General features: G+C 68.3%; 1 protein-coding gene across 1 annotated transcript in view; it reads left to right on the top strand.

Annotated features, from left to right (window-relative positions):
- LOC133755411 (guanine nucleotide exchange factor VAV2) overlaps positions 1–26,224 on the top strand; it is a 66,423-nt gene that overhangs the window by 5,508 nt on the left and 34,691 nt on the right. Inside the window, exons 3-4 of the mRNA XM_062185521.1 lie at positions 10,604–10,672; positions 25,923–26,025. Coding sequence (XP_062041505.1) covers positions 10,604–10,672; positions 25,923–26,025 — 172 coding nt within the window. The remainder of the gene's footprint in view (positions 1–10,603; positions 10,673–25,922; positions 26,026–26,224) is intronic.

Here is a 26,224-nt window from a genome sequence, read left to right as displayed (position 1 = left end):
GACCTGCCCATCATCTACATCTGTCCAGTCCCCTGTCCGTCCATCCACCCGGCACGTGTGCACGCATCCACCCTTCCACTGACCCATTTATCCATCTGCCCACCTGTCACTCATCCATCCATCATCTACCCGTCCACCTGTCGTCTGTCCATCAACTGACCCATTCTTCCAGTCAGTTGTCCATTGACCCATCCACCTGTCATCCACCCGTCATCCACCCGCCATCCACCCGTCATCCACCAGTCCACCCGTCATCCACCCGTCATCCAGTCATCCACCCGTCATCCACCCGTCATCCACCCGTCATCCGCCCATCCATCGTCCACCTGTCATCCATCCATTATCGATCCAGCCATCCACCCATCCACCTGTCATCCACCCGTCATCCACCCGTCATCCACCCGTCATCCAGCCATCCACCCGTCATCCACCTGTCATCCATCGTCCATTCGTCCTCTGGCTGCTCCGCAGGACCGTGGGGGGCCGGCCCTGGTGCGGTACTCCGTCATTAGGGTCACAACCTCCGTGGTCCCTCAGCACCCATCGGCAGGCGTGCAGGGGTCTTATGAGGGGCGGGGCGGGTGAACGAGCGGGACTCGCTTCCCGTGGGCTCCGTGGAGACGCTCAGTCAGCTTCCTTTGCCCGAGCCTCACTCTCCTCACCGGCAGGCTGGGGTCGCGAGCGCCCAGGAGACAGCACCCGAGATGTTCTCAGTGCAGGGCTCGGCGCGCAGTAGGCCCAGGAGAGGGGGGAGCTGCCCCTTTGTGCTTCAGGCTCTCCACTTGCAAAGGGGGGGTCTTCCAGCTCCCCCGGAAGGCTGTGGGGGCAGGGGGCCGGGAAGGCGACTCTGCTGATGCCGGGCGGGGCGGCCGGAGCCGGCGATCTCCGGAAGCCCCCGGGCGGCCCCCGGGCGGCCCCCGGGCTGCGATTGTGCAGGGAGGCGGCTGGAGGAGATGAGATGTCAGCGGGAAGTGTGCAGCCGAGCTCGCCTGTCTGCTCCGGTTTGCAGCTCAGAGCATCACAGCGGCGCCCCAGGCCGCTCGCTGTCCCGGCGCCGCCACGGGGGAGATGTCACAGGTGCGCCGGGGACGGCGGAGTGGCCGGCTGGCCCTGCCGACAGGTGTCACTTGTGTCAGGATGAGGGCACGGGCAGTCGGGCGGAAACCCCGCGAGCCCAAGCGTCCTCCCAGCCAGAGCGAGCGCTCTAGGCGACGAGACAGGAAACAAGGCGTCCGGCGGCCGGTCCTGCGTCGCTGCGAGAGGGCCACGCTCACTGCAGGGAGCCTCCCCCCTTCACAGATGGGGCGACTGAGGCGTGGCCGCTGCCACCCTGCGAGGTCTCAGGCCGGCCCCCGCTGGCCCAGGGAGTCGGCCGCCATTCGCACGCGGGCTCCTTTGTCCCCCCATTTCCTTCACTCACACATTCCCTCCTCTTCCCTCTGCCTCCCCCGCTCCTGATGCTGCGAGGCCCGGGGCCAGGTGTGGGGACGCTGTGGGACCCAGTCCTTGGGCTCTGAGGGGACCCTGCTGGCCCTGTGGGAGACGGACACTGTCCCTGGTCCTGTGCGGGTAAAGGCACTGGAGAGCAGGTGGGCGTGGAGGGGGCACGGAGCCAGGCTGCACGCCCAGGGCTGAGGGCCTGGGTGCGGAGAGCTGGGCTGGGACCTGGGATGTGGAGAGCTGGGCTGTGGCCTGGCCTGGGGTACAGAGAGCTGGGCGGGGGCCTGGGATGTGGAGAGCTGGGCTGTGGCCTGGCCTGGGGTGCAGAGAGCTGGGCTGGGGCCTGGCCTGGGTACGGAGAGCTGGGCTGGGCCCTGGCCTGGGTACGGAGAGCTGGGCGGGGGGCCTGGGTGTGGAGAGCTGGGCTGGGGCCTGGCTCCAGTCGTCAGTGCTCTGTGATTTTCAGCAGTCAGCCCTGAGCTGGTTTCCTGTCCCACAGGGAGGCCCACACAGCCCGGCAGAGTGTGTGCCCTGGGCCACGGGCAGAGAGGGCCGCCCTGGGGGCCCACGGCCTGAGCACCCTGGCCCCCAGGGGCAGCTGAGTGGTGCCCCCAGAAGAGAGGCCCCCGGAAGCCAGGAGTGGGCAGAGGTAGCTAAGTTAGGGAGCGCTAGGCGGGGACAGCCTGGACGTCTGGGGGCCTAACTCCAACGCCAAGGTCCTCGAGAGAGACGGGAGAGGACAGGGGTGGGGGTGTGCTGGTGGAGGCAGAGACCCGAGCCATGTAGCCCCGAGAGCACCGGGGCCACCGGCCGCCTCCAGGGCCTCCCCCGGGCACTCTGAGGGTGTGGTCCTGCGTGGCCGTGCACCCCCCTGGGATGTGGGCTTTCCCAAGCAGTGAGCTCCAAGTCAGGGGTAAGGGGTCCCTCGGCTCTGACCCAGCTCCTAGCCTGCCCTGGGTGACAGAAAGCTCTGGGCCCAGGTCTTTGTCCCACATGGCCGAGCAAAGCCACCCTGCCTGCTGTGTGATGGGGGCCTGTGTCCATTGTACAGACGAGTAAGCCGAGCTGGGGCGTGGGTCACCTGGCAGGGTCGCAGCTCCAAGGCTGTGTGGCCAGGTTCCTACCCCAGTCGGGCTGCAACTCGGAACGCAGTGGGACTTTGCTGTCCACTTCCTCGCCTCTTCCTATGGGAAGCCCTCCCCACTTCCCCTGCTTTGCTCTCCCCTGAAGGAAGGAGGCAGAGGCAGTGGGGTCTCAGGGTGGGTAGAGCCGGAGCCTGGACAGCTCGTGGGCAGACACCAGCTCCGTGAGGTGGCACCTGCCCTGTGCTGGGGCGGAGGAGTCCCCCGGGGAGGCAGGGCCGGCCCTCCTGCCCCTGAGCTGCCACATGGGCCTGCACCGTGGAGCACCAGGCGCAACTGAACACTGCAGAGGGGACCAGCCCCCCCAGGACAAGGAGAGCCACGTGCTGCCCCCCCCCCAGGACAAGGAGAGCCACGTGCTGCCCCCCCCCCCAGGACAAGGAGAGCCACGTGCTGCCCCCCCCCCCCAGGACAAGGAGAGCCACGTGCTGCCCCCAGGTGAGCACTGAACACTGCAGAGGGACCAGCCCCCCCCCAGGACAAGGAGAGCCACGTGCTGCCCCCCCCCAGGACAAGGAGAGCCACGTGCTGCCCCCAGGTGAGCACTGAACACTGCAGAGGGACCAGCCCCCCCCAGGACAAGGAGAGCCACGTGCTGCCCCCCCCCCAGGACAAGGAGAGCCACGTGCTGCCCCCAGGTGAGCACTGAACAGTGCAGAGGGGACCAGCCCCCCCCCAGGACAAGGAGAGCCACGTGCTGCCCCCAGGTGAGCACTGAACAGTGCAGAGGGGACCAGCCCCCCCCCAGGACAAGGAGAGCCACGTGCTGCCCCCAGGTCAGCACTGAACAGTGCAGAGGGGACCAGCCCCCCCCCCCAGGACAAGGAGAGCCACGTGCTGCCCCCAGGTGAGCACTGAACAGTGCAGAGGGGACCAGCCCCCCCCAGGACAAGGAGAGCCACGTGCTGCCCCCCCCCCCCAGGACAAGGAGAGCCACGTGCTGCCCCCAGGTGAGCACTGAACACTGCAGAGGGGACCAGCCCCCCCCAGGACAAGGAGAGCCACGTGCTGCCCCCAGGTGAGCACTGAACAGTGCAGAGGGACCAGCCCCCCCCCCCCCCCCCAGGACAAGGAGAGCCACGTGCTGCCCCCGAGTGAGCAGAGACCAGGCAGGGCTGGCGCGGCCCGCGGCCCCTCCCACGGGCTCAGCGTCGAGCGGCGGGTTGGGACTGCACATCCCTCCGAGGTCCCACAGTGAGATGAGGTGACACTAACTGCCCCCTCCCCCCCGAGCCCAGACATTGGAACCTGCCTGGGAGGGAGGTTGCTACGTTTTTTGGGGGGGAGTTCCTCCTTTGGCTAATTGGGCTTTTGTCTTGAAAACCATAGCTTGGCTGGCGCCGCGGATCAATAGGCTAATCCTCCGCCTGTGGCGCTGGCACCCGGGTTCTAGTCCCGGTTGGGACGCTGGTTCTGTCCTGGCTGCTCCTCTTCCAGTCCAGCTCTCTGCTGTGGCCCGGGAGTGCAGTGGAGGATGGCCCAGGTCCTTGGGCCCTGCACCCGCATGGGAGACCGGGAGGAAGCACCTGGCTCCTGGCTTCGGATCGGCGCAGCGCCAGCCGTAGTGGCCATTTGGGGGGTGAACCAACGGAAGGAAGACCTTTCTCTCTGTCTCTCTCTCTCTCTCGCTGTCCAACTCTGCCTGTCCCAAAAAAAAAATAAATAAATAAAAATATAAAAAAACAAAAACCACAGCTGGCCAGCGAGCTCCTCAGAGTCTTCCAGAAAGCAGACCCCAGACCGCCCTCCACGCCGCTGAGGGCCCGAGGGGCTGGCACGGCCCCGGACTCAGCACCCACGGCGCTGGAACCTCCGGGTTCCTGCCCCAGGCAGCTGTAGGCACAGCTCACGTGTGGGACACTTCACCGAGGCCACAGACCGGGCCAGATGCTCACAGGAGTCCGCGGGCCCGGGACGACAGCCTGGCCGTGGTCTCGGAGCCAGGCGGGGCGCCCCTGCCCCCGGACGGGGGTCTTGGGAAAAGCGGCAGTGGAGGCCGGCCGGGTGCAGGTGCAGTCGGTCCCCAGCAGGCAGGAGAGTGAGGGGCTCCTGGGAAGGGTCTGTTGCCTCGTCTTTCTTTGGGGTTCAGGCTCAGGCACCCCCTTGGGGTGTCCTGTTTCCAGGTCCTCACGTTCTGACCGCTGCCCCTCACCCCAGCCTCGATCAGGATTGTCCTGCCCAGGTATGGTGGCAGCCAGTCCGGTGGGGGGGCGGCCCGGGGCTGGGGTGCTCTAGGAGAGGGTGGGGGCGTGGGCTCGCTCTCCTGGGGTGCGGTGGGGAGCCGGGCACGAGGAATGCGTCCTCAGGGAGGTGCAGCTGGGGTGACACGGCCCGGGCTCCTCCTGTCCGAGGCCGCCCTGCGGGTGCGCCAGGCCAGGGAGAACATCTGGTCCCTGAGACGGGGCGCGGAGCCAGCTCTCACGGTGACCACGAGGTCATGGCTGGAAGTGGCCCCAGGCCCGCGCTTCCTGTGCCCATGTCAGGTCGGGGAGGGACATGGGCTTGTTAGCCCCCCTTGAACGTGCCTGCTCGGAGCTGAGTCGGGAGAGAGCGGCAGGAGAGGATCTGACGGCTGCCCGCCCCTCTGTCCACCCCTGTGTCCCTTCTGCCCTGCCAACCTGCTCATCTGTCCACCCACCCACTGCCCACCCGCTCATTGTCCACCACCCACTGTCCACTCACTCATCTGTCCACCCACTGCCACCCGCTCATCTGTCCACCCACCCACTGTCCACTCGCTCATCTGTCCACCCACCCACTGTCCACCCGCTCATCTGTCCACCTACCCACTGTCCACTCATCTGTCCACCCACCCACTGTCCACCCGCTCATCTGTCCACCTACCCACTGTCCACTCATCTGTCCACCCACCCACTGTCCACTCGCTCATCTGTCCACCCACCCACTGCCCACCCGCTCATTGTCCACCCGCCCAGTGCCCACTCACTCATCTGTCCACCCACCCGCTCAACATTTGTGCAGAACTCAGAGCCAGCCATTCTCCACCCACCCACCCATTTACCTACTCCAGCCACTTACCCTCCCGTCTTCTCACCCATCTGTCCGTCTGTCTGTCCACCCATCCACCCCCCACCACCTACCTGCCCATCCACCCATCCACCCACCCACTGTCTTGCTAGTGCCATGCTGGAGGGGGCGGGGAGAGGGGTGCAACTCCCTTGTGGGGGTGGGGCTTCCCTTGAGCCTAGGCCTGTGGGGGGGAGGCAGGGGCCTGAAGGCAGAGGGGGTGGGGCATGTGCAGGGGGTGGGCAGGAGGGCCCTGGGGAGAGTAGAGTGGACAGCAGCCCGAGCCTGACCAGCCTCCCCCGGCCCGTGCCTTCCTGCCCCCCGCACACCAGCGCCCTGCAGCCCGGCGGCCGAGCCCTGCCGTCCTCCTCCCCCAGGCCGGCGTAGCCTGTCTGGCTGTGGGTGGCACTGTGGTGCTGTGGCTGGTGGTTCCTGCTCTGTCTCCGTGGGTCAGGGCAGGTGACAGGGTCCAGCTGAGACCCCGAAGGGACACGGGGAAGGGAAGCAGAAGGAAATTGCCTTTTCAAAAAATACAATACACAGGGCAGAGGTTTGTGGAGCTGCTGTCCGGGTGTTATTTTGTGGCTCGAGTTAGGAACAGGAGTGGGGAGGGGGCCCCGGTGAGGCGTCGGAAGTGAAGTGTTGGTGTGAAGAAAAAGCCTGGGTGGGGTGAGGAAGATTCCAGAAGCAGTACGGAGCTGCTGGCGTGTTCTGGGTCCGGGAAGTGTGGGACGTCCGAAGTCCTGCACCAGGGGAGCTCCAGGGCCGCAGAGAGCAGGTGGTGGACCGGGGTTCAGACCCGGGCTGGCCTGGCTCCAAACCCTCCCTCCCGGCCAGGCCAGGTGGGTCTCGCGGGAGTGGAGGATGTCAAGGATAGGGGTGCTGCGGTTGATTAGTGATGTCTGCCTGGGCACAGGAAGGGTGGGAGGAGGTGCTCGATCGGGGGTCTCCGAGGACTTGGCAGGTGGAGTCCCCGGCTGGCCGTTGTCCACTTGCTGATGTGGCCACTGCTTCCACAGGCCTCCAGCCACACCCCGTGGTGGGGTTTGGACAGGGTCTCGTCCTGGAGAGTGGAGGACATTTTCTGCCTCTGCCTCCCACTCCGTGTTCTGCACCCGGGGGCGCCTCAGTGCTTGTGTGTTGTATGCACCACGTACTGAGTAGGGCAGGGCTGGTTTTGTTTTTTAAAGTTGATTTATAGGAGGTACATTTTATATGCATAGGAATTTCATGTGTATTTTATGTGATTAGCAATAATCTTATCATGGAAGCAACCTCATCGCCATTGAAATTTCAGACCAGGATGCCCTGGTCCTCCTGAGCAGGTGGCTGGGGACCCCCGAGGGCCTGTCCTTGGAGTGGGCTTTCCCACCGGAAGTGGGGAGGGCCGCCTCAGGTCTGCAGCACGTCCCAGCCTGGCCTGAGCCTTCCCTGGACGCGTGTGGTCACTGTGGACGCCCCGGGTCCTTCGGCCGTCAGGGTCAGCCGAGGAGCTGGGTTGTGGCGTCCGAGCCCTGCCCCGTCAGCCACGTGGGACCTGCCTCGGGCTCTGGGTTTTCATGGGAGGAAGTGGAGTCCTGGAGGGGTTTCCAGGCTGTGAGACAGTGGGGACCACCCCTGCCCGTGGCCTCAGCTCCATCACTGACCCTGGGACACACACCTCGGCTGGGAGACGCCGCTGTCATGGTGATGGGCGAAGGAAGGTGGAGGGAGAGAGAGCCCAGCACGAGGCGGCCACACTGGGCCAAGCCGTCCGCTGTCCGTGAAGCCAGGGCAGGGGCAGGGTGTGGGCTTGGAGACCTCGGACCTGAGGCCCAGTGGTGGAGCCTGCAGAGGTCCCGCCCCCGCCCCCCACGCGTCGCTGCCCTGCTGAGCCGAGGTCCACTGACCGCAGAAGGCAGAAGTCCCGGCTGGGGCTCCTGGGGGAGCCTCGGTGATGGGCTTCCTGCGGAACACGGCCCGGGGCTGAGTGACGTGTGTGGTTTAATTAAGGGGGCACGGCTTCTCCAGACAGGGTGGTCAGCTGGCAGCCCTCCCCCTGGCCTTTGAGCCACCCCCCGCTGCCTCTTGGCCTTCTAGATTCTAGCTGCCTTTGCTTGGCCCTGGCCCTGCCGGGACCCCTGGGGCCTCGCCCCGCTGTCTCAGGGCAGAGTGAGCCACCTCCCTGCCGTAGAGGGAGAGAACTTCCTGTTGGCCAGCTCGGCTGCCCTGAGACGGGTTCACAGGAGGGCGATTTTGAGCCCCTGCACAGGCACAGGGAGAATCCCCAGACTCGGGGCGGCGCTGTGGCGCGGGGGTCAGGCTGCCTCTGTGACGCCAGCATTCCTTGTGGGCAGCGGTTCGAATCCCGGCTGCTCCACGTCCCACCCAGCTCCCTGCCGATGCACCTGCGGAGCAGCAGAGGATGGGCCAGGTGCCTGGGCCCCTGCACCCACGTGGGAGACCCGGATGGAGCTCCAGGTTCCTGGCTCCTGGCACAGACCTGGCACAGACCTGGCTGTTGTGGTACCCAATCCCCAGCCCTGACTCTGCCTCTGAAAGAAGAAGTTTTTTTTTTTTTTTTGAGTGAGACTTAGAGAAGGGCCGGATGGGTGCCGTGCAGAGATGCCACTCGGCGCCCCAGAAAGGGGAGGGTTTGGGACTCCCAGGGTGGGGGAGGCGGGGGAGGGGAGGTCGCAGGCAGGAGTCTCCCGGTGGAGCAGCTGCTTCCCACGCAGGGACCTCCGGAATGGACGCTGTGCTCAGCAGTGCGGGGGGCGTCTGGGGGCTGGGGGGCGTGGCTTTCCAGGGAGATCTGTGCCGCGTGGCTCTGGGTCTGGTGAGGCTCGAAGTAACCCACGTGCCGGGGGGGGGGGCTGTTTCAGGTGTCAGCGTCTGAGTTCCTGCCTTCCGCAGCCTCGGGATGGGGGGTGCCGACCTCTCTCCTGGGGGGTGCCGACCTCTCTGGGGGGGTGCCGACTTCTCTTGGTGGGGGGTGCCGACCTCTCTCCAGGGGGGCGGGGGTGTTGACCTCTCACTGCGGGGTACCGACCTCTCTGGGGGGGGCGGGGTGTCGACCTCTCTCCTGGGGGGTGCTGACTTCTCTTGGTGGGGGGGTGCCGACCTCTCACTGCGGGGGGCCGACCTCTCTCCCAGGGGGTGCTGAGCCTCTCTGGGGGGGTGCCGACTTCTCTTGGTGGGGGGTACCGACCTCTCTCCCGGCGGGTGCCGAGCCTCTCTTGGGGGGGTTGCTGACCTCTCTCCCGCGGGGTGTCGACCTCTCACTGCGGGGTACCGACCTCTCTCGGGGGGGGGCGGGGTGTCGACTTCTCTTGGTGGGGGGGTGCCGACCTCTCACTGCGGGGGGCCAACCTCTCTCCCAGGGGGTGCTGAGCCTCTCTGGGGGGGTGCCGACCTCTCTCCCGGGGGGTGCCGACCTCTCTCCAGGCCGGGCCCCTCGCTGCTGGAGGTCAGCTCTGTGCCTGGAGGGACGGGACAGCACGTGGTCCGCAGGCACACGGAGCTGCCCATGCCCCCGGGAATCTGGGTGCCGCCCCACCTGAGCCGCTGCCCTGGGGCCCCTCTCCCCACCCACGTTGCTCTTGGACCGGGATGCCCTGGACGTGTGGGGGGCGGGGCCCCAGGGAGCCGCTCGGTTCCCTGAGTTCTCACGGCGTGGGATTCTGAGCTGCTCGGAGGACACACGCGTGTGCCCAGGCCTGCATGGGGCTTTCGGACACCCGGTCTCATGTCCCGTTCTCCCCTGGGGGTCCTGGGACGTCAGATGCTGGGCATCCTCCAAGTGGGGGGCTCAGGGCCTGCCCTCCCGCTCCCGGGGTCTCAGTTCCCTGGGGATGCGGGAAGCCCCGGCAAGCGCAGCTGCAAAGCCTCTCCCCTTCCCAGCACCCGGGCAGGTGCGCGCCACGTCGAGCCTCCGTCCAGTGGCCGAGTGTCCAGTGTGTGTCCCCCTGTGTTGGCCCCAGAGGGTGGGGGGCAGCGAGGGAGACAGGGTCTTCCCCCTCATTGGGGGTGGGGAGCTGCGAGCAGCAGCCAGCAGGGAGGGGTGTGTGGGTGCAGGCGTGTAGCGGGGTGCGGGCTGTTCCCGCCTGTGAGCACCTCTGTGCGGGAGGGAGTGTGTGCCCGTGTGCAGAGGGGCGGGGCTGAGGCATAGGAGATGGGAGCCGCCAAGGGCCAGAGTGAAGGAAGGTGAGGCCTGAGCAGGTCTGGACCATGTCCTGACCACTGGCCCCGCCCCACTAGCCAAGCATAGACTGGGCGGGAGCTGGGGTCGCAGCTGGAGATGGCGAGGCAGTCGCTGCGCTGGCCCCAGCAGGGAGATGTCGGGCGGCCGGGCCGGATCCCCTGGCCGTGGGAAGCCCAGGTCAGGGGGGAGAGGAGAGGGGCTGGGGGGAGGTGACCTAGACCCTCCAGTGTCAGAGGTCGGAGGTGAGCTGAGGAGGGACCCAGACAGGGACGGTGGGGTACGCGCTGCTGGGTCTGGTGGGGGCGGGGGTTCTGCCCTTGATAAGAGCAGCTCTGGTTTGGAGGGTGGAGGTGGCCCATGGCCCCACTGCTGGGTGTGCGGCTAGGAGAGCGCGACACAGCAGGGCCGGGGGCTGCCGGGGGAGGCGCGGCTGATCTGGGGGCGGAGGACGCTGCTGCCCAGGGTGGGGGGACCTGGTGCGAGGGGCGCTGGCCAGTGTGAGGTGGTGGCAACCCCCCGCCCAGCCTGTGCAGCCCCCGCCCTGGGTGCTCCGGGATCCTCCACGCCCCACGCGTCATCCCCTCGGGGGTCCCCACAGCGTTTCCAGGCCCGGCTCCCACCAAGGCAGCAGGGAGACCTGGACCAGGGATGGCCTGACTCGTCCTGCGTCCCGGGGCTGAGCGGGCTGCCTGGCTGGCCCCTCTGGGCCGGGCCGTTTCCTCCCAGGGCACGGAGCAGCCCGTGTGCACCCCTCCGGCAAGGCCGGGCTCCGAGGGACGTGCTGACCTCACTGTCGCCTTCTGTCCTGCAGGCCTTTTCCCTCGGAGGAGACCGCGGAGAGTGAGGATGACGTGTACCGCAGCCTGGAGGAGCTGGCCGAGTGAGCAGCTGGCCGGGAGGGCGGGGGGGGCGGGCGCTGCACCCCTGTGTCCTGGGGTCTCCACGAGGGCTGGGGGCCCCCAGAGGGGTCCTTGCTTCAGGAGGAACTCGGAGAGAGGAGCGGCTCCCGGCGTCACGGCCGCGGACCCGGCTGTGGCCCCCTGGGCAGCTTGCTGGCTTGTGTCCCTGACGACATGGGACGGCCGGGTAGGGTGGAGGTGGGCGGGGCGCTCCCCCTGCACTCTGACCCCTGGCCCTGTGCTGTGAGGGCAGCACAGGTGTTCCTGGGGCAGAAGCCCCCGAGCGCAGGCTGGAAGCAAAGGTTTTGGTTGAGATCCTATCGTGGCCGAGCCGGGCGTGGGGGCCGGCCCGGCCTCTCTCCTTCCCTGCGGCCTGGGATCTACTTTCCTTTGCTCCACCCCCACCCGGCCCAGGCCTGCCTCGCTCTCCTGCTCTGCAGAGCCCCAGGCCTGGCCAGGCCGGGATGGTGTGGCTGCTGCCGGAGGAGGAGGCGGGGCACCGACGGCAGGGGCGCGACCGGGGCTGAGATGCGTGGGCTTCGCCTGTGTCCTGCTGTCCTCGCGGTGCTGCTGCTGGCCGGCGGGCGTGGCCCCTGCCCTCCTGGGCGGGGCGGACGCCGCCGTGGCCCCCGGGCTTCCTGGCTGCCCGGAGCCCGGGTCCTGCTTTACGACAGCACTTGTCTCTGTTGCTGGAGGAGCCACGCGCTCCTGCCGGGAAGGCGATTACCGGCGCGCCTGCCCTGCGTCTCCGGCCCCACTGAGGATCAGAGCCATTAGGAGCAGCGCCAGGACTTACCGAGCGCTGGGGCTGTGTGCGGCACCGCGCGCTCCCATCCAGGGCTCCCTGCAGGGTGCGGGGCCCGGGTCTGAGCAGGATCCCCGTTGATACAGAAACACCGAAGTTGCCCACAAGTCAGCCCGTCCCCACCGCGCCCGAGCCCCGTCGCGTGCCATTCCGTGAGAGGAATTCTCACTCTGGAGGTCTTCCTGGACATGGGCTGGCCACAGGGCCCTGCGGTGGCCTCACAGCGGGGACCCCAGAGCCCCCTGGGACATCGAGGGTTGGAGGGCCAGGGAGCGCCTGGACCGGGCGAGACGGGGCCCTGGGCCCCCTGCATGGCACCATCCACCCTGGGCAGGCCTGGGGTCAGAGGGGGACTCAGGTGACTCCCACATGGCGTCCTGCGGTGTGGGCTGCTCGCAAGGAGGAGCCCGGGGATTCAGGCCAGCAGCACCGATGGGCAGGTCCCCCAGGGCTGAGGGCCTGGCCCTCTGCCGGGCCCAGAGCCATGGCACTCGCCGAGTGAGGGGTGGAAGTGGCCGCCTCCTGCCCTTCACGGGATTGGCCCTGGGCGTCCAGGTGGGCTCCGCCATGGGGGGTCTGACCCAGACCCTTTGTGCGCCCTCCGCCCCCCACAGCAGGGCTGGCACTGCCCCTCCCCCCATTGCTCTGTGAGGTCTGTGCTGTGGCTGCCCCTGTGGAATAGAGGGCATGGGTCCAGAGGGGGTGGTCCCGACCCGTGTCACTCAGCTAGAGCCACTGTCTGACCCAGGTCTGTGTCCCCACCCCTCCCCTGTGCAGTGAGTGCAGCCCCTGACCCGGGAGGCAGAGGCTCGGGAGGGCGGGGCCCTGGGAGGGCGGGGCTGACCGTCTTCCTCCAAGGGCCCTGCCTGGCCAGGCCTGTGGCCAGTGGCTCAGGGTGCACACACAGTGTTGAGGGCTGCTGTGTGCTGGGCCAGGCCTGGGCCGCAGGGTAACCCCAGCCCTGTTTCCCTGCCGCCCGGTGCGCCCCTTCTCTTGAACCTGCTGTGCAGTGGGGTTCCTCCAGGGTGGAGGTGTGCACGGCCCCGTCGTGCTCGTCTGACATCACGAGGGAGGTCCCCAGGACCGCGGTTCCTGCCAATGTAAACCGTCCAGGCCACGGGGAGGCGTTCGAGGGTTCCGCCTGCGGTTAGGGCCCGGCGGCTCCAGTTGAATCCATTCATGCCATTCACTCCCCGCCGCTCTCACAGGGAGGCCTGGCTTCCTGGCAGCCGTCTCTGTGGACTTGGCATCGATATTTAGCCGTGGCACAAGCGGGAGCGCCGTGTCTGCCCCAGGGGCTTAGGAGGGGAACGGGGCGCGGGGAGCGGCCCCGCTCCGCGGCCAGGTGGCGCCAGGTGGGGCAGAGCCGACCCGTCCCTTCCTTGGGGCTCGCGGCCCAGTGTGAGCATCACGGTCACCTTGCTTGTGGGAAGCCCCCCTCCCCCGCTGTGCCCCTGGGGCGGGACCAGAGAGGGACCCCGTGTGGGAGGTCCTGGTGGTCCCCGTCTTGCTGGACCTCACACCTGAGCCCGGAAGCCCGTCCTGCTCGGGCCACGCCCCGCCCCCAGAGCGGCCCAGCCCTGGTTGGAGCCCCTGCTCTGCACGTAGCTTGTCTGTCTCCTCTTTGTGTCCCCGCTGCAGCCCGTGTCACGGGGCTGTCGGCCTCAGGTGGACGAGCGGTGTGAGTGGCTGGTGCCTGGCAGGCGGCCCGAGAGCCGGCCACGCTGAGGTCCCTGCCTCGTTCTCCCGAGAACGCGATTTATCTCCCCCGCCTCCCGGCGACGGTGATGGTGGCCCCGCGCGATTGTCGGTTTTCAGCCCAAGAAGAAGCAGGTGTAGTGAAGTAAGGTGTGCCTTGGCCAGCTCTGTCCACGCTGCGGTCGGGGGCACCGTCTCATCCGTGGGACAGCTCTGCCCCGGGCACTTTCCGCTCTCCCCGCTCGCACCCAGTCCTGGTGTGATTGGTGCGCGGCCCGACAGCTGTGGCTGTGGCCGGGCCGGCGCGCCGGGCAGCCGGGTCTCGGCTCCAGAGCCGCCTTCCAGGAGCTAGCGCGGAGCCGCCGCGTGGGCATGGTGAGCGCCGGCCCCGAGTCCTCGCGAGCTGTGCGCGCTCTTGAGAGCCCTCAATGCTGTGTCATCAAATGAGAGCAGCTGGCCCGGTTCTAACTCGCTGCAGCACCCGGAGCCGGGCATTTGCATCACTGTGGGTCCCTGGCAGGGCTCTGCCCCTCACTTCTCAGCCCTGGGTGCCTGCCCGGGGTGGGGGTGGGGGTCTCCTGGCCCAGGTCTGGAGGCTGGGTTGTTCCCCACAGATGAGACAGTTCCCCGTGGGGGCAGAGAGCAGGAGCGGCAAGAAAGCAAGGCAGGCTTCCCAGAAGAGGTGACAGGTGGGTCTGGGAGCCCGAGCAGAGATGGTGGAGGAGCAGGGTGCAGCCTGTGAGGCTGGAGGACGCCTCCGGGCGTTTGGGACAAGTCAGGATGACCAGGGCTCCCCAGGGACCCCCTTCCCACTGAAGGCACAGGGGCCACATATGCCCACTGCGGCTGCCAGCGTTCCAGTGGCAGAGTGCACCCCGCGGGGAGGTCAGAGCTGCTCACCAGCGGTCTCCTCCCTCGGTGGCCAGCCCCAGGCCACACACGGCAGCCGGTGCGGGGGAATGCGGCTCTGGCCTCGCGTTCCTGGGGCCCCTGCCAGGGCTCCCCAGCGCCCCGACCGCCTGTGCGCTCAGCCTTCCCTGGTCCCCGTGCCGCTCACTGGGGCCGGTGCAAACAGTTCTGGGATAGGCGGAGGGGGAGGGGCCTGTGGAGGCCACACCCACCACAGAGCCCGCCCTGAGTCAGGACTGGAGGCGCTGAGGGACCCCGGGAAAGTGAAGGCTCTCGCCTGGCCGGAGGGCAGAGGAGGGACTCGGAGAGTGGGTCGACCCTCTGACCCTCCGGAGCCGACCGCTTCACCTGCACAGCCGAGCAGGGGCGGAGCCCGGGCCCCTCCCAGGCCCTCCTCTCCTCTGCGGGCTGGGCAGGGGTGCCGTCCGTCCTGTCCCGCCTGCTGTCTGGGGAGGCTGCTGGGGGTCTTGGGAGCCTCCGTGTCTCTGTGCTCAGGGTCTGGGGCGCGGGGGGTGCTGGGGACCGACAGCTGCTTGCCTCTGCGCTGGTGGTGGCCGGCACTCAGCCGTCCTGGCCGGGGGGGGGGGGGGGTGGGGGGGGAGCAGGTGCTGGGCCTTTGGGGCCAGGCCAGACGGCTCCCGCCTCATTTACTCGGAAGCTTCTTGGCGAGGTGCTCATCTGCAGGGCCGGGTGCCGGGCCGGTGCCGGTGCCGGTGCCGGGAGCTCAGGGCTGCCTCCTTGTCCGGGCAGCAGCGCGGAGGGGCCGTGCTCCTCGGACACGGCCAGGCTTTCTAGAACGACGTGTCCTCCTGGCCCGGCCTGCTCCAGCGCGCAGCTGACCAAGGCCACCTGGATGCGGGGCCGGGATGCTGGGGGCCCCCACGTGGGCTTTTCCACGTTATTTCTGTGCGTGCAACACAGGCCAGACATACAGCAGCACGCAAAGCACGCGTGGGAACCGAGGTTTTGACTGCCTGACAAACCCAGCGCGAGTCCCCTGCTCCGACCCCCACCCCGCCCCCGGCTGGATGAAGGGCGCTGACCCCGGCTGACCCTGGCTGGCCCTGGCACGGTGTGGCCAGCGTGGACCTGCACGGTCCTCCCTCCTCGAAGGCCGTCCCTGGGGGGACGGAGCCTGGGGGCGGGTCCCCACGGGAGGGGGACGTTCCCCAGGGGGCTGGCGGCACCCTTCTTCACAAGGGCCCTCGTTGGGGCGCCTGGCGGCCACCCCGCATCCCTGGGGCCAGGCCCTGCTCTGCTCTGGCCTCCGGGGCTCCGGACCCCATTTTACATTGAGAAATCGAGGCCGGGAGAGGGGAAGTGACTTGGCGAAGGAGGAATTGAAACCCGGGCCATCTGTCACAGCCCCGGCGCCCTCCCCAGGGCCTGGCCTCGTGACTGGGCCCCAGGTGTCCTTCCTTTCTGGTCCTGAGTGTCACAGACGGTGGGAGGGGGTCTTCCGCTCCCTGCCTGAGGACAGGAGCTGGGGGGAGGGTGTGCGGTGGGGCGGGGGGCGGGGCCCCTCCCTCTGGGAGCTGGGGGCTGAGTCTCGTCCTGGAGTGATTTGGGGGCCCAGGGACCCTCCTGCCCTCTCTGGTCCCACCGGAGAGCAGCCCCCGCCTCCTAGGGGTGTTTGGAGTCTGCCCAGGGCCTGGGAGCCGAGGCCCCTGGCGGGCGGAGGTCCTCCTGTCTGTCCCCAGCACAGCCCGCCTCCTCCGGGTCCTGGGTGCCCTCTGCCCCCAGCCCTGCGAGCTGCAGGCAGGCGTGGGGAAGCGTCTCATTTGATTTCCTGGGAGCAGGTTGGTGGCTGCTGAGCGCCGGGGGCCGGCAGCGGCCAAGCCCGTCAGGAGCCGTGTTTTCTGTCCCTGGAGCAGGCCACGTGGGCCTCACCTGGTGGGGGGCCAGGCTGCGGGGGCGGGGCAGGGGTCTGGAGGGCGGCAGCTGGGCCCCCGCCGCCGGCTCTCGGCCATTGTGGAGACAGAAATAATTGTCTGTCCACACAGCTGAGCCCGTGAGGAGACGGCGGGGCAGGGGCGGGGGCGGGGGTCGGTGTCTGGACGGCCCCGTTCCTGCCCCGGGCTGGGTTACCCTCTCACTTCCTCACGGCACCGGGGCGGGGAGGCCCAGGCGGCCTCAGCAGTGGGACAGTGACCGGGGCAGCCCCGAGGCCCCGGGCCACTGACCGCCCCCACTCCGTGTGGCTCTGCGCACGGCCCCCATGCTAAATGTCATCTTGTTAAAGGATGCTCCGTCCACGGCCACCACTGAGCGCCTGCTGTGTGCAGGGCCACAGCCATCATTGAGCACCTACTGTATGCAGGGCCAAGCCACCACTAAGCACCTATTATGTGCAGGGCCACAGCCACCACTGAGCACCTATTGTGTGCAGGGCCAAGCCACCACTGAGCACCTATTGTGTGCAGGGCCACAGCCACCACTGAGCACCTATTGTGTGCAGGGCCACAGCCATCATTGAGCACCTACTGTATGCAGGGCCACCACTGAGCGCCTGCTGTGTCCTGTGCCACAGCCATCATTGAGCACCTACTGTATGCAGGGCCAACGCCACCACTAAGCACCTATTGTGTCCTGGGCCACGGCCATCATTGAGCGCCTACTGTAGACAGGGCCACAAACACCACTGAGCACCTATTGTGTCCTGGGCCACGGCCATCATTGAGCGCCTACTGTGTGCAGCTCTGTGCTGGCGTTCGTCTGGAGGCTGATTCTGGCAGCTGCTCCCCTCCCTCTGAGGGGGAGGCAGAGGCTTGGGTCGTCTTCCCACGTTTTCAGAGCTGGGATGGGCAGGGCTGAGGTCAGGTCCTCCCAGCAGGAGGTCCCCGTGCCCCCTGTGCCGAAGGGCGGCGTAGCCGCGTGAGGCTGGGCGGGCGAGTTTTTCCGAGGAACGGGGAGCCTGCCCCCCGCATCGTTGGCTCCCTGAGACCACAGCGCCAAGACGGGAGCCGAGCTCGTGTGGCGGCCTGGGCGCCGTGATCTGCAAAGTGCCCGTGGGCGTCTCCAGGCCCCAGCAGCTGTCACAGATCGTGGAGGCCGGGCTGGGGCTGGGGCAGCTGGAGGCCATGCCGGCCTCTCCCCTCCGCGGCTGTGTGGGCCGTGGGGGCTGGCTCAGGTCTGGTGCACCTCGCTGTCACCGCACTGCCCGCCCCGGAGGCCCCGGAGCACTCGGCGGCCTCCTCGGGCCTCCCTGCCCCAGGACCTCCGGCCAGCCCAGCCCGGCTGTGGGTCAGGCCGGGCCCCGCGGGTCACGTCATCCGCTGTGGTGCCTGCACGGGGTTCGAGAGCTGTCCTGTCCCTGTGTAGGAACTGGAGCCGACTCCTGCCTCTCCCGTCTCCTGTTGCCGTGAGAATCGCCCCGCGGCTGGGCGCTCGGCGGGCACAGCTCTGGAGTCTCGGGCCTGACCCCGGCGCCCAGTCGCTCGGTGCGGGCCCCCGGCAGACCAGCGTTGGTCCAGCGGGAGGAACCGGAGCTTGTCCCCTACTTGGTCACACCGCCGCGGCATCTGCTCCTCACCTGGAGCTTCCTGGGCCCTGGGCCGTGAGGTCCACGGGGCAGAGTTAGCACCGTGGTCACCCCGGGGTCCCCAGGACCCACCGAGGTGCCGGTGCCGAGTTGGTCTCAGGACAAATACTGATCCCGCCGATCGTCCCGGAGCCTTTGTTCTTTGTGGCAGAATTGATCTTACAAACATCCGATGTTCTAGAGAAGTGCGTTGGCTGTGACGTCGTGGTTTTGCGTTTTAAGACCACCGCCGAGGTTTCCGTGCTGTTCCGTAATGTCCGTGTTCCTCCATGGCCGCTGGCCTGAATCAGGCGGCAGGTGCGGGGTCCTGGTCCACGGGTGGCGCCACTGACCCGGGAAGCCGGATGAGAGCCGGGACGGCTCTGAGCCGGCACAAAGCCCTCTGCTGGGTCTTGGCGTGGGGAGCAGGTGTGTGTGGACCCGGCACGCCAGGCGGAGAGGCAGAGCCCGGCTCTCCCTCCAGCGTTCCTGGCTGCTCCCTTTTAACCTCGGTGCCTGGAGGGTGGGAGAGGTGGGGGAGGTGGTGGTGAGACGGCAACGGGAGCGAGCACTTCTGTGGTTACTGATGTGCGGGAGGACGGGGCACGGAGAGACCTGCGGTGTCCCCGCGTCCCAGTGCCCAGAGGGACCTGCAGTGTCCCCGTGTCCCAGTGCCCAGAGGGACCTGCGGTGTCCCCGCGTCCCAGTGCCCAGAGCAGGGAGGGACCTGCGGTGTCCCCGCGTCCCAGTGCCCAGGGCAGGGAGGGACCTGCGGTGTCCCCGCGTCCCAGTGCCCAGGGTAGGGAGGGACCTGCGGTGTCCCCGCGTCCCAGTGCCCAGGGCAGGGAGGGACCTGCGGTGTCCCCGCGTCCCAGTGCCCAGGGCAGGGAGGGACCTGCGGTGTCCCCGTGTCCCAGTGCCCAGAGGGACCTGCGGTGTCCCCGCGTCCCAGTGCCCAGAGGGACCTGCGGTGTCCCCGCGTCCCAGTGCCCAGAGGGACCTGCGGTGTCCCCGCGTCCCAGTGCCCAGAGGGACCTGCGGTGTCCCCGTGTCCCAGTGCCCAGGGCAGGGAGTGACCTGCGGTGTCCCGTGTCCCAGTGCCCAGGGCAGGGAGGGACCTGCGGTGTCCCCGTGTCCCAGTGCCCAGAGGGACCTGCGGTGTCCCCGTGTCCCAGTGCCCAGAGGGACCTGCGGTGTCCCCGCGTCCCAGTGCCCAGAGGGACCTGCGGTGTCCCCGCGTCCCAGTGCCCAGGGCAGGGAGTGACCTGCGGTGTCCCCGTGTCTCAGTGCCCAGAGGGACCTGCAGTGTCCCTGCGTCCCAGTGCCCAGAGGGACCTGCGGTGTCCCTGCGTCCCAGTGCCCAGGGCAGGGAGGGACCTGCGGTGTCCCCGCGTCCCAGTGCCCAGGGTAGGGAGGGACCTGCGGTGTCCCCGCGTCCCAGTGCCCAGGGCAGGGAGGGACCTGCGGTGTCCCTGCGTCCCAGTGCCCAGGGCAGGGAGGGACCTGCGGTGTCCCCGCGTCCCAGTGCCCAGGGCAGGGAGTGACCTGCGGTGTCCCCGCGTCTCAGTGCCCAGAGGGACCTGCGGTGTCCCCGCGTCCCAGTGCCCAGAGGGACCTGCAGTGTCCCCACGTCCCAGTGCCCAGAGGGACCTGCGGTGTCCCCGCGTCCCAGTGCCCAGAGGGACCTGCGGTGTCCCCGCGTCCCAGTGCCCAGGGCAGGGAGGGACCTGCGGTGTCCCCGCGTCCCAGTGCCCAGAGGGACCTGCGGTGTCCCCGCGTCCCAGTGCCCAGGGCAGGGAGGGACCTGCGGTGTCCCCGTGTCCCAGTGCCCAGAGGGACCTGCAGTGTCCCCGCGTCCCAGTGCCCAGAGGGACCTGCGGTGTCCCCGCATCCCAGTGCCCAGGGCAGGGAGGGACCTGCGGTGTCCCCGTGTCCCAGTGCCCAGAGGGACCTGCAGTGTCCCCGCGTCCCAGTGCCCAGAGGGACCTGCGGTGTCCCCGCGTCCCAGTGCCCAGGGCAGGGAGGGACCTGCGGTGTCCCCGCGTCCCAGTGCCCAGAGGGACCTGCGGTGTCCCCGCGTCCCAGTGCCCAGGGGGACCTGCAGTGTCCCCGCGTCCCAGTGCCCAGAGGGACCTGCGGTGTCCCCGCGTCCCAGTGCCCAGGGCAGGGAGGGACCTGCGGTGTCCCCGCGTCCCAGTGCCCAGGGCAGGGAGTGACCTGCGGTGTCCCCATGTCTCAGTGCCCAGAGGGACCTGCAGTGTCCCTGCGTCCCAGTGCCCAGAGGGACCTGCGGTGTCCCCACGTCCCAGTGCCCAGAGGGACCTGCGGTGTCCCCGTGTCCCAGTGCCCAGGGCAGGGAGGGACCTGCGGTGTCCCCGTGTCCCAGTGCCCAGAGGGACCTGCGGTGTCCCCACGTCCCAGTGCCCAGAGGGACCTGCGGTGTCCCCACGTCCCAGTGCCCAGAGGGACCTGCGGTGTCCCCACGTCCCAGTGCCCAGGGCAGGGAGGGACCTGCGGTGTCCCCGTGTCCCAGTGCCCAGAGGGACCTGCGGTGTCCCCGCGTCCTAGTGCCAGAGGGACCTGCGGTGTCCCTGCGTCCCAGTGCCCAGGGCAGGGAGGGACCTGCGGTGTCCCCGCGTCCCAGTGCCCAGGGCAGGGAGGGACCTGCGGTGTCCCCGCGTCCCAGTGCCCAGGGCAGGGAGGGACCTGCGGTGTCCCCGTGTCCCAGTGCCCAGAGGGACCTGCGGTGTCCCCGTGTCCCAGTGCCCAGAGGGACCTGCGGTGTCCCCGCGTCCCAGTGCCCAGGGCAGGGAGGGACCTGCAGTGTCCCCGCGTCCCAGTGCCCAGAGGGACCTGCAGTGTCCCCACGTCCCAGTGCCCAGAGGGACCTGCAGTGTCCCCGCGTCCTAGTGCCCAGGGCAGGGAGGGACCTGCGGTGTCCCCGCGTCCCAGTGCCCAGGGGGACCTGCGGTGTCCCCGCGTCCCAGTGCCCAGGGGGACCTGCGGTGTCCCCGCGTCCTGTGCCCTGTGTCGGGTTGACCTGTGGCTCTATCCTTTGCTTCGCAGCCCCGTGGCCTGGTCCCTTCTGCAGGTGCAGAGGGAGAGGAAGGGGCCTGCAATGTCGCCGCGTCTCGGGGAGCCCCCGGCCCCTTCTGGGGCGCTCCCTGCCCTGTGGGCCCACGCACGGTTTGTCCTCTCTGGACACCGGTTCCCGCTGGTTGAAATGAGTGTTTTCAGGGTGAGACGTAGCCACGTGAAGGCGCAGCGTGGTCGGAGCATCGCCCCTGCAGCCGGCGCTGACACCGGGAGAGCACACAGAATGCTGTGTCTGCAGCCCTGAGGGGGTCGGAAGTGAGAACTGCAGGGGCCTCCCGGGAGGGAGGACCGACTGCAGCCAGCCCCGGGGCAGAACCTGGGCTGGGAAGTGCGGGAGCCGGGCTCCCCAGGGCTCCCCATGGAGCCCAGCTGCATGCTTGGCTGACCGGCAAGCCTCAGCGGCACAGCTGAGACGCCGAGGTGTCCGGGAGAACGCAGCAGCCGCCGGAGGCTGGCCCGCCGCGGGGAGGCAGAGTGCGGTCCGAGTCCAGTTGAGGGAGCCGTGGGAGCAGCTGTGGCTTTGCAGGGAAGCTGTGGGCCCAGGGCCGCTGCCCGGGACCTCTCGTTGCATCCAGCGTCCCGTTGAGAGAAATCGCCAGGCTTGCAAAGAAACGGGAGAGCGGCCGGGGCCCTGGAAGGCGGCTCCCAGACGGTGCCGGCGTGGCGGTCAGCAGCCGGGCTGAGGCCTCCCAGGGACAGAGCCCATGGGGCCAGGGAGACGGAGGGGGTTTCTTACGGGAAGCGGGGGCTGGGATCATCGAGGCAGAGCCGTCCCACATGTGCGGCCTCAAAGCTGGGGCCCCAGCACAGCTGCTGCTGGGTCAGGCTGCACCCCACGGCCTGCGACCGAGCGCAGGGGCGGAAGCCTCAGGCCACGGCCGGCGGGAGGACGCTGGTGTGGCCCAGAGCCGAGGCTTCCTCGTTCCGGGAGAGGGAGAGTCTCTCCTCCCTCGCCCTGTGGCTCTGCTGGGGCCCTCGGTGGTCTGGGGGACGCCCAGCCAGGTCAGCCTGGTTCGAGTCCCGGCTGCTCCTCTTCCGATCCAGCTCTCTGCTGCGGCCTGGGAAAGCAGTAGAAGATGGCCCAAGTGCTTGGGCCCCTGCACCCACGTGGGACACCTGGAAGAAGCTCCTGGCTCCTGGCTTTGGATTGGCGCAGCTCTGGCTTGCGGCCATCTGGGGAGTGAACCAGCGGATGAAGACCTCGCTCTGTGTCTCTGCCTCTCAAATAAATAAATAAATAAGCCTTTTGAGAAAGTTCAGAAACTGAAAAGCAGGCCGCGTGCCGCCCGCGGCTGCCGGATGTGCGTGATAAAAGCTTGCAGGTGGTGGAGGGGGCGCGGACCTGGGTGGGCTCAGCGGAAGAGGCGGAGTTGGAGAGAGGCGAGAAGACGGGCGGGGCAGCGGCAGCCGGTGTAACTGGGTGTTGTTGGAACCGAGGAAGGAGAGTGAGGAGGCGGGAAAGAAGAAGTCCAATGCCTCCAGAATTCCAAGACCTCTCTGGGAAGCCCGCAGAGTCCTGCAGGGGGAAGTTAAAGACCCACGCAGTGGCAGGGCCCGCGGGCTGCAAGGTGAGCTCGGTGAGTGGCAGCTCTCCCCAGAGTGAGCAGCAGGTGCAGCCGGGTCCCTCGCACGGTCCCAGCCGACTTCTGGACAGGAGGACTCCAGGGTGCGTGCGGAAGCACCCAGGGCCGTGGCTGTCTCGTGAGAGCACCCAGCCGGAGATGGGTGCAAGCCGACTTCAAGCTTTCCCGAGCAGCACAGCGACCGACCAGGCGCCTTGGGGACCACGCAGAAGGTTCTAGAACAGAGCTCTAGAAGAGCTGCACGGACGTGGTCTGTCGCTGCAGTCCTCAGTGGGAGAAGCACGTCTGGCCAGCCGATCCAGGACACCTGGGTGCTGGGGGGGCCCCGCTCATGCCCGGCACAGGAGAGAGCCTGGGGTGCACACAATAGAGCCGCGCTGTCACAGGGAGATGTCGGAGCAAGTCCTCGGTGACTCGGGGGCGAGCAGAGGCTTCCCGGACAGGACACAGGGCAGCTCAGGGGAACGATTTGGGAAGAGCGCCCATCGCCACACCGCGGTCTAGAAAACAGACAGACCGGGGGGCCTCACCGGACACAGAGCTGGCAGAGGGCAGGGGCCGGCGTACATAAAGAGCTCCCAGAATTCAATAACAAAGTGACAGGCGGCCAAGCGATAGAGGTGGACAGGGGTCTCGAAGACCCGGCAGATCGCTCAGCGTCGTCAGTCATCAGACAACCACGGGAACGGTTCACCGGCAGCAGCTGGAGGGCGCGCAGCAGCGGGACGCGGCGTGCACGGCGGGTGGGGACGGCACTTGGCGGCGGCCTGCTGGCTCTCAGCCAGCACAACCACTCCGGACCACCAGACGCCCTCCCTGTAGAACTCCTGGGGTCAGGCCCAGTGCCCTCAGCATCGGGGTCGACCAGTAGTCTGGGTGGGACAGCACGTGTGCGCGCACACACACACACACAGAGCTTCTGTTCGTGCCAGCAGCCCACAGGCCCGCGGAGTGGACGGGGGCTAGTGCTCGGCTGGGCAGAGGCAGCGGCGTGCGTGATGGCCGGGGCAGGCGCTGAGGACGGAGGCCGGGCCCGCGGCTGAGAGCACTCAGGACCGCCCTGGGCTGGGTGGCAGTCAGAGGAGCGGCCGCCCGGGCCAGCCTAGCGGCGGGAGGGACACAGACCGGGCCGGCTGGGTGTGCACTTGGTCCTTATAAGCCCTGTGAGAAACCTACGCGTGGCATTTCTCTCCGTGCCCCGTGGGTGCCCAGGTGTGTGTGTGGGGGGGCTCTGACCTGGGCTGGCCCAGGGGGAGGAGCTGGGGCGGAGCCGCTGTCCCCAGGGGTCCTGGGCCAGCCCGTTCCCGCGGTGGGGGGCGGGGGGCCGCCTCGCCGGTGGGAAGCTCCGGGCTGGGCTGTGCGCCCTCCGCACCTGGGAGTTGTGGCCCCGGCACTGGTGTTGGCGTTGGCGTTGGCGTGGCGTGGCGGGTGCCCGGGGCTTGCCGGGGGCTGGAGAGCTGCGTGTCTGTCGTGAGCACCTTCAGGAGGACTAGCTTTGTCGGGCCAGGGTCTCGCAGCTCTCGGGGTGCCCCCAGCAAGGCAGGGGGAAGCGGGGAGGGGGCGTCCCTGCCCCGTGAGGCCCCCTTTGTGTCCATTCCATCAGCGCTGGCATAGTCGGCCACCAAAGCCCGGCCCCTCCCCGCTCCCCGAGGCGTCCCCGGGCTGTGGCACTAAGCAGGCGTCTGCAGACGCTGTGCCCGGCTCACACCTAGGTTCCGCGCCGTCAGACCTCTCGGCAGTACCCTCGCGACACTGGCCTCGCTCCGCTGCATGACAGCCTGGGGCGGCCGGCACCTGCGGCCAGAGCGGGGTCGCCGGGCACCTGCCGGGCTGAGTGGCAGGGGAGGTGATCTGTGTGGTCGAGCGTGACGGTTGCCCGCTCGCCTCTGGTGGATCAGCAAGGAGACCCAGCGCCCTCTCGCCTTCCTGGGTGCTTGGGGGGAGTGCTTGGGGGGAGCCCCCGCCAGGGCCCACTCCCTGGACAAGTCCACCCCAGCGGACACGGGGAGAGCAGTGGTGGGAACCCCGGCCCGGCCGGCACCTGCCTGCTCCTTCCTGCATTCGCCTCACCTGCCGGCGCTTCGCTTTCTTCTTCTTCTATTTATTTATTTTTTTTTAAGATTTCTTTTTATTTATTTGAAAGAGTTACAAAGAGAGGTGGAGACAGAGACAGAGAGAGAGGTCTTCCATCTGCTGGTTCAAACCCCCAATAGCTACAACAGCTGGATCTGGGCTGACCAGGAGCCAGGAGCTCCATCCGGGTCTCCCACGCGGGTGCAGGGGCCCAAGGACTTGGGCCATCCTCTGCTGCTTTCCCAGGCCACAGCAGAGAGCGGGATCGGAAGTGGAGCAGCTGGGACTCGAACCGGCGCCCATATGGGATGCCGGCACCGCAGGCGGCGGCTTTACCTGCTACGCCACAGCGCCGCCCTCGCCAACGCCTTTCCAGTGCCTGGGCACAGGGCTGGCAGCCGCAGTCATCAGGATTCTGCTGGCCTGGTCTCGCGGTGTCACCGTCTCTTGCCCGCTCTTGTCCTCCGGCCAGCTCTCAGCCCCCACACAGCAGGAGTGGGGCTGCAGACCCTGGGGGCGGGGGAGGCTCGGGCCCCGGGCGGCAGGTGCCGGGGTTTGAGGAGCGCCCACCTGGCTGTAGCGAGCTCTCACTGCGGGAGACGTGGGCCCGTGCCCCAGAGCCAGGTGTGGGTCAGGGCCAGGGAGGCCGCTGGGCTGGGGCACCCAGACACAGGCATTCCCGCGACACTCCTTGCCCCCCCGTCCTGACCTCTGTCCGGTCTGAGCTGTCCAGAAGCGAGCTGGCCAGACCCACTGCCTCCCTCACAAGGCAGGGCCGTGGGTGCTGGGTGCAGCCTGCCTGAGGACCCCGGGCCTGAATCTCAGAGCACAGGGACCCAGGGGCCGGGGAACGGGCGGTTGGTGGAGTGGCTCCTTTGTGGGATTCTTGCTGGGTACCTGCACGCGTCAGGTCAGCAGGCACCTATGGCCTAGTGGGAAGGGTGGCCAGGACAGGAACCACGTGACAGTGCCCGGGGCAATCCCGGAGGGCCTCCGGGAGGAGGTGCCCCGAGTCCTGTAGGTAAAGGGTCGCTCGGTGGAGTGGGGTCCGGCCATCAGCTGAAGCAGAGCTTTTTCGCTTCCAAACCAAGCCGGAGCTTCCGCGGTGCTGGTTTGGAGAAGCCCTTGTGGCCGTCCACCCAGCTTCCAGGCCGCCCGGCCCTGGGGACGGCGCTGGTGGGCACTGCACCCTGGACCATCCCACCCGGGGCTGAGGGCAGCAGTGGTCCCAGGCTGGGCGCAGCCCTCGGCCTGTGAGCTGGGGCCGGGGCTCTCTGGTCTGCAGGTGGGAGCTGAGGGCAGAGGCTGTGCCCCGTGTCAGCCGCGGCCCTCTCCCGGGGATGTTGTCTACACTGCCTGAAGTTCAGACCCTGGGAGGACAGGTGCCCACCTGGGGGTGTAGACTGAGCCCAGCGGGGGACCTGGCCCCGGCCACCTCTCATCCCCCGAGCGCCCCCGGGCGGCGACCCCTCGCGCACCTGCTGTGCCGTGGCGCGGCCGGGGCCTGGCCGGACCTTGCCTGCCCCTAACTTTCCCCTCCTGTGCAGTGAACATGACCTGGGGGAGGACATCTACGACTGCGTCCCCTGCGAGGAGGAAGGGGACGACATCTACGAGGACATCATCAAGGTGGAAGTGCAGCAGCCCATGGTGAGGAAGCCCCGCCCCGTCCACGAAGCCCCGCCCACGGGGAAGCCCTGTCCAGGAAGCCCCACCCACAGAGAAGCCCCACCCACAGGGAAGCCCCGCCCATGGTGAGGAAGCCCCGCCCCGTCCACGAAGCCCCGCCCATGGGGGGAGCCCTGTCCAGGAAGCCCCACCCACAGAGAAGCCCCACCCACAGGGAAGC

Source organism: Lepus europaeus, unplaced genomic scaffold (assembly GCF_033115175.1).
Source record: "Lepus europaeus isolate LE1 unplaced genomic scaffold, mLepTim1.pri SCAFFOLD_444, whole genome shotgun sequence".
NCBI classification, from domain to species: Eukaryota; Metazoa; Chordata; class Mammalia; order Lagomorpha; family Leporidae; genus Lepus; species Lepus europaeus.
The sequence above is the reverse complement of the archived record's forward strand: the minus strand, read 5'-3'. Positions and strand labels throughout refer to the sequence as shown.